The 12,877-nt window shown below is 42.7% G+C and overlaps 1 protein-coding gene across 3 annotated transcripts in view; it reads right to left on the reverse strand.

The window, feature by feature from the left end:
• The window catches only part of vps9d1 (VPS9 domain containing 1), a 26,255-nt gene continuing 13,378 nt past the window's right edge, over positions 1-12,877 (reverse strand). Inside the window, exons 6-16 of one of the 3 annotated variants that reach the window (XM_046352869.1) lie at positions 11,120-11,182; positions 10,290-10,342; positions 9,903-9,990; positions 9,676-9,761; positions 9,097-9,566; positions 8,885-9,014; positions 8,205-8,410; positions 7,829-7,907; positions 5,667-5,771; positions 3,396-3,512; positions 1-530 (exon numbers count right to left, since the gene is read on the reverse strand). In XM_046352869.1, coding sequence (XP_046208825.1) covers positions 3,401-3,512; positions 5,667-5,771; positions 7,829-7,907; positions 8,205-8,410; positions 8,885-9,014; positions 9,097-9,566; positions 9,676-9,761; positions 9,903-9,990; positions 10,290-10,342; positions 11,120-11,182 — 1,392 coding nt within the window. In that variant the 3' untranslated portion in view covers positions 1-530; positions 3,396-3,400. Of the gene's footprint in view, positions 2,257-3,395; positions 3,513-5,666; positions 5,772-7,828; positions 7,908-8,204; positions 8,411-8,884; positions 9,015-9,096; positions 9,567-9,675; positions 9,762-9,902; positions 9,991-10,289; positions 10,343-11,119; positions 11,183-12,877 lie in introns of all 3 variants that reach the window. The other 2 variants (XM_046352853.1, XM_046352861.1) reach the window with 2 other exon arrangements.

Genomic DNA, 12,877 nt, shown 5'->3' on the forward strand with positions numbered 1-12,877 from the left:
TTTTACCGTTAACATGGAATGTATTTCCTTCACACTGTAATTTGGGGGAAAAGGGGCTGGACAGAACCAAAGCAAAGAAAGTAAAAAAAGTTAAAGAGCCCCCTCTCCTACCTATCTTAGCACGCCAATACAGGGGACGGTCCGCCCAGGTCTTACCTAGAGTGCATAGACATAGTAAATACTACGGGAATATGTATTCCCAAGGTGCCTTCCCTTTCCCCCTGAGAACAAAAATAGAATAATTACTAACGTAAAGTGAACAATTTCAATAATCAAAAGTCCTTTTGATATGCACATACGTCTGCAGGACCAGCTACAAAATACTTCACAACAATTATACAGACCAACAACAAAACACAAGACATACCAAGAAGCTCTCTCTCCTAACAAAGGAACACTGGCTTTTATCCAGCTGGGGAAGGAGTTTGTAATGGCCGACAGCTGTATCTCCTGACGAGAGGGCGGGGTCAGAGCTCCAATCTGAAATGGGGCCGACCAATCAGCTGCTTTGGACTTCAGGAAGCCATTTCCTGAAATACACACATACAAGAAACCCAAAACACAGAAACTGGGGAATGTAACATCACTGGGGCTAAGCGTCCTGCCATCCAGGCCCTATATACTAGGCGGTGTCAGAGGAAGGCCCCCAAAAAAATCGTCAAAGACGCCAGTCACCCAAGTAATAGCCAGTTCCCTCTGCTACTGCACGGCAAACGGTACTGGAGTGCCAAGTCTAGGTCTAAAAGGCTCCGTAACAGCTTCTACCCCCAAGCCATAAGACTGCTGAACAATTAATCAAACGGCCACCCAGACTATTTACATTGATCACCCCCTGTTTTTACACTGCTGCTACTCGATGTTTATCATCCATGTGTAGTCACTTTACCCCTACCTCTGTGTACAAATTACCTTGACTACCCTGTACATTGATTCAGTACGGGCTTTTAAGTAAGCATTTCACGGTAAGATCCACCTGTTGTAGTCGGCACATGTGACAAATAAAATTGGATAAAACTCTTTAATTAACATGCCTCAACTTTATACTGTAATAACACCAGTTCATGATAAATTCATGTTAAATTCTGTAAGTATTAAACACTATTGTTGTGAAAACATGTCAAAATGCCTTTCATATCTTAACATGTTATCTGCTTGCTCGCACACTATTACAATGATTTTGTGAGGGGGATTTCAGAAGTGGGACAAACCTAAAGTGCAAAAGTTATGATTAAATTAAAATGTAAGTATTACCAATTTCTGTTCTAAGATGCTCCTAAAGAGCTAATAACACCCACCACCCCCCCTTGTGAATCCCCTCTATTACACCATCCACCCAAGTGCACAAAATACAAAAGATTACTTCGAAATATCTGCCAACAAGTTATTACCAAATAATTTCAAAAGTAAATTAGTTTTAATCATGGTCACATGGGGGCCCCATATCTCAATTTTGCATGTACTTTTACACAGAGGAATTGATCCCACATATTATTGCACACACACACATTCCCAGGTAGCACAATAAATACCAACCTAGTTATTTTCTTTAGAATGATCCTAAAACATCTCCTGAATGCAAGGATTAAAATGAAACTATAATCTAAATACATCTAAAGGCATACGGGTCTTAATTTCTACCTCCTCTCCTGAAATAAGAATAATTCATCATAATATACTGTAAGCATCTACACAATCATTTATCAATCCATGCTTTTTTAGAGTTTAAAAAATACACACATTTTGCTCTATGGTGGTAAATAGTGCTTTTTCAGACATGAACTGAATTAAATGACAGGGTCAGTTCATAAATGAAAGCAATAAAAATTAGCAATATTGGACAATAGCAATAAAATATTTTCCAGACTTCAGTGACTTATGACAAAGCTTCAAGCACTTGACCTAAATGCCCCTCAAATAAGGCAACTCATAACCACAGACGCTGTAGTCCATCCAGACCATATCACATTGCAGCTAGTCCAAGTAACAGTCAACAGGCCATGTCACATCACTTGGCTGAACACAGACAGAACTTGGAAATCATGTCCAGCCCATCAGAACCATTGTTGCATAGAAACTACAGTTCAATAGGATCACTTTAAAAAAAGAAAATTTATTTGAAAGCCGAAGTATAGGATCCTTTCTTGCGCAGAATATCTGAATTAAGTTGAATGGTGGTCCAGTCTGCAGCTAACAGGCACTGCCAGTCCAGAGCACTGCAACAAGGGGAAACACAGGTTTCCATTTCAAAGCAGCACCCTGAAACAGCAAACAATAAGCACTCAATGCATTGGTACCCAACACCCAGATACACAATGTGAGACCAACAATGTGCTCAAGTGTCCCGTTACTGTATTTAATGGATGCCCTTTCAATCAATGAACTCGTGGGTTGAATGTTCTTAGGTGTAGAAAAGTTGCTATTCACTTGGTCCAGGGTTGCATTCCGATCCTTTACCCTTCTACCTAAAGTGTACACTTGCTTACACCCTCGTAGAGTTAAAAGCATTGGATTAGTGTAAGCATGGGCTAGGGAGTTTCCCTTTTACACCAGTCCATTCCTTCTGACATCCATAAGGGGTGAAAGAGTCCACACGTCAGAGAGAAGGGGAGAGAATCGGACTACAGCACTAGCCTGCACCTCCATGTTATGTAGTAATGCAGTACAGAGCCCAAGTGTGTAGTTCTACAGAATCTTTTCAGATCAATAGGAGATGAACTAAGAATGTCAATAATCCCCAAATTCCAATAAAATTATTTGATTAAATTCTGTAAAACATTCATTGGCCACTCAATAAGGCTACAGGGACACTCCAAATCACCCCCCTTTATATCCATGGCGACAACGGACTGTTCCATTTAGGATGCATGAATTAGGAGGAGATCGGATTGACATTTAAACTAAATCTGTTATCCCATCTGAAATGTGAAACAGAGGAGTCCTCCTCATAACTGAACAGCCTTGCATAACTGACTTTTCTGCAGACAGAGCACACTTTTAAGTCAAATGTTTAGTTAGCATGGATTAATTATGTCACCGGGGGTTTAGGTGGGACTGTTTGATGATGTCATATATAATTAATCCCTGTGTAACTTCTCCAGCTCTGGGAAGACTGCTCAATGGCCCGCTATACTATATGACTCATCCAACTTCATAGATACTGAGAACAATGAACCCTCCAACCCCAATCAGTTCCATCACTTCTAGTTGGGCCCTTTCTCAATGTTATCATAGAATTCTCAATTTAACATTTCATTTTACCATTGTTACGGGTAACATCAAAACAATTGAGATTAAAAACTAAATAATATTGAAGAATTGCCTCTAAACAAGGATATATTTCAGAAAGATCTTGTTTGTACTCAGTGTGACGTTTGATCATCTTGGATGTATATTACCTGTATCAGGCCGATTTAGTGTTGTGCAACTGAAAACCTCCTGTGTGCAATGACTCCACATATTGCAGAGCACTTTGCATAGAGGTCAAGCAGTAGCCCTCCTCTCCAATCAGATACCTGAGATAGAGAAGAACTGTTAGAACTCTCTGCACCATCGTTGTACAATTTACAGACAGATCAATAAAAGAAAATCAACATGCAGTGGGGTAAAAAAGTACTTAGTCAACCAATTGTGCAAGTTCTCCCACTTAAAAAGATGAGGACTGTAATTTATCACATATACACTTCAACTATGACAGACAAAATGAGAAAAAAATCCAGAAAATCATTAATTTATTTGCAAATTATGGTGGAAAATAAGTATTTGGTCTCTCACAGACCTGTAACTTCTTTAAGAGGCTCCTCTGTCCTCCACTCGTTACCTGTATTAATGGCACCTGTTTGAACTTGTTATCAGTATAAAAGACACCTGTCCACAACCTCAAACAGTCACACTCCAAACTCCACTATGGCCAAGACCAAAGAGCTGTCAAAGGACACCAGAAACAAAATTGTAGACCTGCACCATGCTGGGAAGACTGAATCTGCAATAGGTAAGCAGCTTGGTTTGAAGAAATCAACTGTGGGAGCAATTATTAGGAAATGGAAGACATACAAGACCACTGATAATCTCCCTCGATTTGGGGCTCCACGCAAGATCTCACCCCGTGGGGTCAAAATGATCACAAGCAAAAATCTCAGAACCACACGGGGGGACCTAGTGAATGACCTGCAGAGAGCTGGGACCAAAGCCTACCATCAGCAAGGGCATTGAAGATGGAACGTGGCTGGGTCTTTCAGCATGACAATGATCCCAAACACACTGCCCGGGCAACAAAGGAGTGGCTTCGTAAGAAGCATTTCAAGGTCCTGGAGTGGCCTAGCCAGTCTCCAGATCTCACCCCCATAGAAAATCCTTGGAGGGAGGTGAAAGTCCATGTTGCCCAGCAACAGCCCCAAAACATCACTGCTCCAGAGGAGATCTGCATGGAGGAACGGGCCAAAAGACCAGCAACAGTGTGAAAACCTTGTGAAGACTTACAGAAAACATTTGACCTCTGTCATTGCCAACAAAGGGTATATAACAAAGTAGAGATAAACTTCTGTTATTGACCAAATACTTATTTTCCACCATAATTTGCAAATAAATTGATTAAAAATCCTACAATGTGATTTTCTGTATTTTTTTTCTTCTCATTTTGTCTGTCATATTTGAAGTGTACCTATGATGAAAATTACAGGCCTCTCATATTTTTAAGTGGGAGAACTTGCACAATTGGTGGCTGACTAAATACTTTTTTGCCCCACTGTAACATCATCATTGTAGTGATTGAATACCAACACCTGATATGTTATTCATTTTGCCCTTAACAACAAATCAACGCTCACATCATTTCCTTCTGAGGATTACCATAAAGATGGTTTTATGCAACAACTTCCCTCCTCATATCAGACCATTCCATGACTAAACAAGGCAAATGGTCCAGTAAAACAAGTGTTTTTGTCTGTATATAAAATGGGGAGGGAAGAGCAGATTTGTGGGGAGGATAAAAAGGCAGGACAGTAAGCAGGGTGGAGGTTTTCATAAGGGAGCAGTGAAAGGCCTGAGCCTCAAGTCAACTCTGGGTGACCTTAAGCTAATGAGACCAAGACACGAGAGCAACTCATGCCAGGGCTGTGTGTGTGAGAGTGAGCGAGTGAGAGAAAGAGAGATCGAAAGAAAGATATCTATCCATAAGCTTCTATGGTGGGGGTGGGCCGGGGGCACGTGCTTTTATAGGCATGTAAATAACATCACCCCACCCTCTTTACTTTTTGACGTGTCATTCTGGAAATCACAGCAATAATTCCTACATGGGGGGCCTGCCTCTGTAGGGCCTTGGACCCAGTGAGCCCAGCCTTCCCTACACTCTGCTCTTCCAAACCACTGAGCTGTATAAACATCAAGTAGGCTTTTATTTGTATTTTTATTGGAAAGGAAAACCAAACCAGAATATCCCCACATTCCTTTATCACTGCCAATCTAACCAGCCTATTAAAGGCTGTTTTTACTAAGATAAATAGAGCTCTCGGGTGTGGTCTGAGCTGACACGCAAAGGGAAACTGATACAGACTAAGCCAGAGGTTGACAGTCTCCAGAGTTGAGATTGGAGGGGGAGAGGTACAATGGAGTTGGGGACATGTTTTCTGTGAGGTGAACTTTAAAAGTGTGTATGTAAGTTGGAGACCTACCCTTCATGAATGAACTCCTCCAGGGCCGCACACTCCGACACCAGCTGAGGCAGCTCACAGTGCAGAGCCACATAGGAGAGGATGGGCAACAAGTCATCTGCCCCACTAACAAAGAAACAGAGAAGAAATTCAATCAAATAATATTTGAAATGGTTGTGTTAGAATTCAATTGTTAAAAAAAAATATATAATCTGTTGTGGTACACATTTTCACAAATTATAATATCTCCACTGTTCCAGTGACCCTTATTAAATCACCCATCTACCGCAATCACAGATTTATTTGTGTGAGAAGGTGGATGACTGTCCCCTTACTGACCCAGCCAGAGGTAACCAAATCCCTGGCATGCAAGTTAAAGAGGTGTGGACCGTGTCATATAACCCCAGAGAGCCAGGGCTCAAACTTCACACCCATAATCAAAACCAAAAATAATAATGATTTTTTTTTTTTTAAATCACACCCTCCTTTACTGTAAATACGCAGAGACACATACATTCCTAGAACCTTCAAATTAGTGTCTATAAATTCCAGTTTTAGCATAAATATCAAATTCAGGGTCAAACATGAAGCGTCATAATGCAACCAGTCATAGACAAAGTTGACATATTTAAAAAGACATTACAGTGTTCTGAAAAATCTTAGAAAAATCTTTTTGATATTGAAAAAGACAAAGTGAAGAGAGATGTAGAGGAGTGTGAGGGAAAAAAAAATTGAAATGGGAGTTGGTTCAGACAAAAGAGGATAGAGGACAAAATGAGCCCCCACCTAGTCAGAAACAAAAGAAAGAATGAGACGAACAATGAATGAGGAAGTTGGCTGCAGACTGTGTGTGTGTGTGTGGGGGGGGTGTATGCTAAAAGGAAACTAAGGTGACAAGAAAAAAGGGGAAATGGATTGATAATGTTCACACATGCGTACTGCATTCATACTTTCATGTGAACACAATAGAAAGTAATTAGTGAGAATAATGGTCACATTGAAGCCATTCATCCTACAGTCCCAAACCGACTCCTCAGAATAGGAAGCACTTCTTTCAATAGTGTGAAAGTGAAACACACTGAACATTAAGAAGCAATGGAGAAAAGATATTACCCCCTAAAATGGAAACTGTTGGAAACAGTATGCCATGTTCAAAACCAAACATCACACACACCCCAAAATATCTTGACGAGACCTAGCTGACTAAACTCCACTCCAGGCTGAAGGAAGTTCCTGATGAACTCCACCAACAGAGTGGAGCAGAGACCAGGCTTTGTGGAATTCAGCTCCGACTACATCGATACAAGGAGACAGATACAGAGCATGAGCTTTTCTCTGAATGCCCCTAAAACATGAATATGAGACAGAGAAAATGAGAGGGCCAGAGATTTGTTTTGTTGGGCGTGGGAGCATAGAATTGGAGCCCACAATCCTCTAACAGTTTAGTTTTAAAAGGCGCCTTGTAGAAGCTCATGCAATGGGCTACGATGCAGACAGCCATTTACTGGGTGTCATTTAGGTAGCTTGTGGACTGGCTCTTAAATGTTTGTGATCTACCTCATCAGTTTCCTGCCTACACTGGCAAGCCTCATTAAATCCTCAAGTAGCAGACCCCTAAATCAAGCAAACAACCCAGTAAACCTCCTCACTATATTACTCGCCCCCAACACCAACCTCAAGCATGCCTTAGCGTCTACGCTCTGTATTCCCTTCAGATGGTCTCTGATCTATAGCCCTTTCTGCTACTCAGAGCTGCTTTCCCTCCCACGGCTCCTATGCCAGCTGGGACCTGCCAGGGTAAGTTCCAGACAAGGCGACCCACTTTGAGGGTCGGCCAGGATGAGGCACTCTGCAGGGGGCGGTGATCCTTGGCCAGACCCCTACTGCGTCTGGCCTTAGTGAGCCCTGATTAAGTCTGACAAGTCGACCACTGACTGAGGCAAGAGGTCCTAAATTATATTAGGATACCCCCCCCCCCCAAAAAAAATATTCTGTACCGTAAGTCCTAGTCTTTATAAAGCACAAACCGAAGAATGAGGGGAAAAAACATTGAAATATAAACAACACTATTTGAAATGTGTGCGAGTCAGTGTGAGAAAGAGAGAGAGAGACCTGAGAGGGGAATCAGCATGATCCATCACGTGATCATGTTCATAAAAGCAATGTTGCAGTATTAGACTCACATGGTTGCTGTTTTGGAATCCGCCTCATGAAGGCAGCAGTAGTCCTCAGCACAAGCACAGATCAGACGCAATGTCCGAACTGCAACAGAACAGAAAGCAAAAACAAAAAGGTGACTAATAGATAGATATGGAAAACAACATCAATTACATTACACAATTAGACCAAACAAGTCAATTCAGCTTCCAGCCTGTCTAAAATAAAGTGTACTGGATGTTATTTTGCCAGAGAGACATGGATTCCCCCCCCCCCCCATTTCATTCATTCAGCACAATAAACAGTGGTGCTAGTAGAGATCAAATGCTTCCCCTGTATGAGCAATGTGAAGAACACCTCCCACACTATCATTGTCCAGTAACGGTTAAGGGATTCACTCACCAATGCACTCCAGCTTTTTCTGGGGACAGCAATCTCTGCACAGCAAGCGAAGCTCCTGCACTGCTGATTCATAGGGGTAGGAACCATGCAGCACAACATGGTCTTGGGGGTACAGTTTTGATGCGACACCAACGTCACCCGGTGAGGCGTCCTGATACAGCCTCATACTGGACTCAAACGACAGCTCCCGCTCTCTGTGGACCTTCCTGCATAGTCCAGGACACACAAAGATACAAGGGGTTACACATGAATAATCAACAGGTTTTGTGACATGACTGACAGCAGCTGTCATACTGAACTACTTTCTAAGTGGACATTAGACTGAATAGATCAACGAACAGTTGCGCAACAAACTTGTAACAGGTCTAGAAATCATCTCACTAAACTGATAGCATAAATCAACAATAGGAGAAGAGGGAACAGCTTCTACTTGTAGCCTACTGACGCCATCTACTGACCACTGCCTAGCATCCGACTCATTCTGCATACAAGGAGGTTTCAATCATCATCAGCATCATCATCACAAAATATGTAAATGTGATCAGAGCAGCAAAATACATAGTGTTGGACTGGGTTTTAGTATATTGGACATAAAAATTTAAGTAGTCATATGCACCGACTGTAAATTAAAAGACTAGAAAATTGTAAAAACGAGGGGTTAAGACCTGAAGCTGCTTTACCTGAAGAGGGTCAACAGAGGGCTCCAGATGGGAGTGAAGAAGGCTTCCTCTATGCTGGCCACACACAGGTCCTTAGAATTGGCTGTGTTCAGACACTCAAATGAGAGCAGACACAGAGACAGCAGTTGATCTGGAACACAAACAAATATGTTTATAATTTCTTCTATATATTTTACATTAGAGAACACATTTCCTGTCAAAGTGAGGTTTACCAATGGCAATATGGATGTCCTTCACTATAGCCTTCAGGTGCTTTTTGAGAGCATGCATCTCCAAGTCCTGAACGAGGAACTCCTGATCTACCTGTGATGGTTCAAAGATCATGTCAGGGTCCCAATGAGAGGGGTCCCGGTCCATCTGTGTCAGGAACTGCTCCATATCCTCAAACAAATTCTCCCTGTCCAGAGTATGGGGAACATCACTATCCAACTCTGCCTCGTTGGCATTGTGGTCATGGGAGGAGGAGATATTGAGAGAGGCATCGGAGGACAGACTGTGACCTGTGCCAGATTTTGAAACGTTCTGATGAGAGTCTGAGATCAACAAGCTCTGAGTGCTGCGGGAGGGTTTCATGGGCAGGGCAGGACTTGCAGGTAGACTCTTGCTCACGATTGGATAAAGCCTGTTGTAAACTCTGTACTGGAGCCTTTTCAGTAGCTTAATCACAGGGTGGTCTGGACAGCTAGGATACACAGAGCACACAACAAGTTACTCCTCTATTGAAATGGAAATGAAGTAACATTATGTTTGGCAAAATATATGACTGCCTTGTGCTGCCTCGTGTTCAGTACCTGAGAAGACATGAAACAAGGCCGGTGACCAAGGTTGCATCATCAGGATTTTTCTTGAGTTTCGCTTTCCAAAGCTTGGGCCAGTCCTGTAGGTCAAACACATACACAGGATGAGGACACAACTTGACAACAGTCACTTAGCCAATAACCTTATCATTCCCTGAAAACACTGAAGTTCACTTATCAACACAAAGGCTTGTCAATTTGTTACTGAACTCTGAACTCACATGATCTTGTTCATATTCCAAAATATTTGTGTACAGAACACGTTGTTCCTGTTCTTCTCCATTAATTGTTCCAGACGCAGCAAACCTCCTGCATACAGCACAGACAGATTACTAATCTGATATATGGATGTAACTGGAGCTCAGCTCCAAGCACCATTCATTGACTTTCATTCATGGGTGGATTGAGTGGTCAATGAAGGGAAATCGTTTGGAAATATTCTATACTTAACTGCAAGCACACAAGTATCAGCTTTCTGTTCTGATTCTAATCCCTACACAGTTATAATTCTGACATTTCTTATGCTGTTAGCCTGCAAGGCCATACAACTGTGAGGCTTGTACTGTGATGTGTAACGAGCTCTACTGTCTAGGTGGATGAATGTTCACCTGTTGGCCTCCTCCTGCAGCCTCAGTCTCCTTTCCTCCATCTTCCTTTGGAGCTTCACAGACATTAAGGAAATCTTCCCAAATGTCCACTAGCTCTAAACATAATATAGCAGCTCACCCCAAAGCTATATGCCTACCACCATGGACAACCAACAGCATTCATTATCTCAGAAGGTGTTTACCTTTAAAACACCAATAGGTCGATCACTATAATAGATGATGTAAACCTTTAGGCTACTCCTTGCATGGTCTGCGGGGGTGTCCGGTACACCAGTGCATGAGGTGTCTGGGATGTGTGTTCCAAGGATCACACGTAGGGATCCTTGAACCAAGATCCCATCATTTGGATCCTGGTCTTACTCAAGTGGACAGTCTTACCCAATAACCCCTAGACTTATATAATAATAATAATAAACTAATCCCGAAAGTCTAGCCTGACGAGTCGATAACTCACACCAAATTCTTCCGCTGCTCTGTCATTCGCTACATACTTTAGTCTGAGACTGCCATCATTGAAATCGTGTTTGTGATGACGAGGGGCGTTGTACAAAACAAAGTAATCAGCGATTGGATCTTCTCTAACCAGTCATAGTATCAAAGCCAATGACAATGTCAAACTGCTGCTTTACCCACGTGTGTTCTGGCTCCGGCCCAACCAACAAATCAGACGGTCCCGAATGTGTTCGTATTCGATGAAGGGTCGGGGAGGTACTCAGATCCAGACTCACTGCAGAGAAGAAACTAACGTCCGTGGCTTAGTGTTTGGCTGGAGCAAGGACTGGTAGCCAGGCAACTGAAAGTCCACATTAAATATCAGAAACAAAGGATACAGCATCTTGCCTGGCCTTGGCAATAATCAGGTTCTCCATCATCTGCCTCTGAAGAGAGAGAGTCTGAAAGAAAATGTATAAATATTTAGGATTTCTAAACCCTTTCTAGAGATGTTAAAAGCATGCATGTCAGATATCTCACACACAATGTAATTAGTAAATAAGAAAAGCAATATTTTCCAGGAGGCAGAACTCTTGTTGAAAGGTAAAGATAAGTTATTATCACCTCAACACTACAACCAGTATTAGCCTGAGGTCGGCTAACTGCTGACCGATTGCATTATATATGGCTTATCAGGGTCTGAACAATGAAACGTCATAGTTTAAGGGTTGTCATTGATTGCACTCGAGTAGGCTACTGGAGAACTAACCACCCTGCGAGTATATACGAGGAAGTCTGTGCTACATCTCTTAGTGTGCATAACGCATCATTGGAACAATTAAAGTACATGGATATAAAAAGTACAAAAGTATGTGGACATCTGTTCGTCATTAATATGGAGTTGGTCCCCCCTTTGCTGCTATAACAGCCTCCCTCTTCTGGGAAGGCTTTCCACAAGACGTTGGAACATTGCTGCGGGGACTTGTTTCCATTCAGCCACAAGAGCATTAGTGAGGTCGGGCACTGATGTTGGGCGATTAGGCCTGGCTTGTATTCGGTGTTCCAATTCATCCCATGTTTAATGGGGTTGAGGTCAGGGCTCTTTGCAGTCAAGTTCTTCCACACCTATCTTGACAAACCATTTCTGTATGGACCTCGCTTTGTGCACAGGGGCATTGTCATGCTAAAACAGGAAAGGGCTTTCCCCAAACTGGTTGCCACAAAGTTGGAAGCACAGAATCGTAGGAAGCACATAATCGTCTAGAATGGCATTGTATTCTGATTTCCCTTCACTGGAACTAAGGGCCTAGCCCTGAAACATAAAAAACAGCCCCAGACCATCATTCCTCATCCACCAAACTTCACAGTTGGTACTATGCATTCGGGCAGGTAGTGTTCTCCTGGCATTTTCCAAACCCAGATTTGTCCCTTGAACTGCCATATGGTGAAGATTGATTCATCAATCTAGAGAACACTTTTCCACTGCTACAGAGCAAACACTTCTCCCGACGAACAGTTATTGTGCTGACGATGCTTTCAGAGGCAGTTTTTTGGTAGTATCGAGGACAGACTATCTTTATGCGCCATGAGCGTTAGCTCTCGGCGGTCCCGTTCTGTGAACTTGTGGCCTACCACAATTGCAATTCTGTAGATCATCACATTCTTCACCAGCCTATTGATTTCATATGAACACACATGACTTTTGCAATTTCGGCACAGCAACGGCTTTCAAACGCTCTCACTGCGTATCTTACATATCCCAGCTTCACGAGTAGGCAGATACTTCTTCAAACATCAGTAAAAACTCCCTCAACATCAGCAAGACAAAGGAGCTGATCGTGGACTACAGGATACGGAGGGCTGAGCACACCCCCATTCAGATCAACAGAGCTGTTGTGGAGCGGGTCGAGAGCTTCAAGTTCCTCTGTGTCCATGTCCCTAAGGATCTAGCATGGTCCACACACACCAACGTAGTCGTGAAGAGGGAACGACAGCGCCTCTTCTCCCTCAGGAAGCTGAAAAGATTTGGCATGGTCCCTCAGATCTTTAAAAAGTTCTACGGCTGCACCATTGACAGCATCTTGGCTGGCTGCATCATCGTGTGGCATGGCAACTGCATGGCATCGACCGCAAGGCGCTACAGAGGGTAGTGCGTA

Source organism: Oncorhynchus gorbuscha, linkage group LG01, assembly GCF_021184085.1.
Source record: "Oncorhynchus gorbuscha isolate QuinsamMale2020 ecotype Even-year linkage group LG01, OgorEven_v1.0, whole genome shotgun sequence".
NCBI classification, from domain to species: Eukaryota; Metazoa; Chordata; class Actinopteri; order Salmoniformes; family Salmonidae; genus Oncorhynchus; species Oncorhynchus gorbuscha.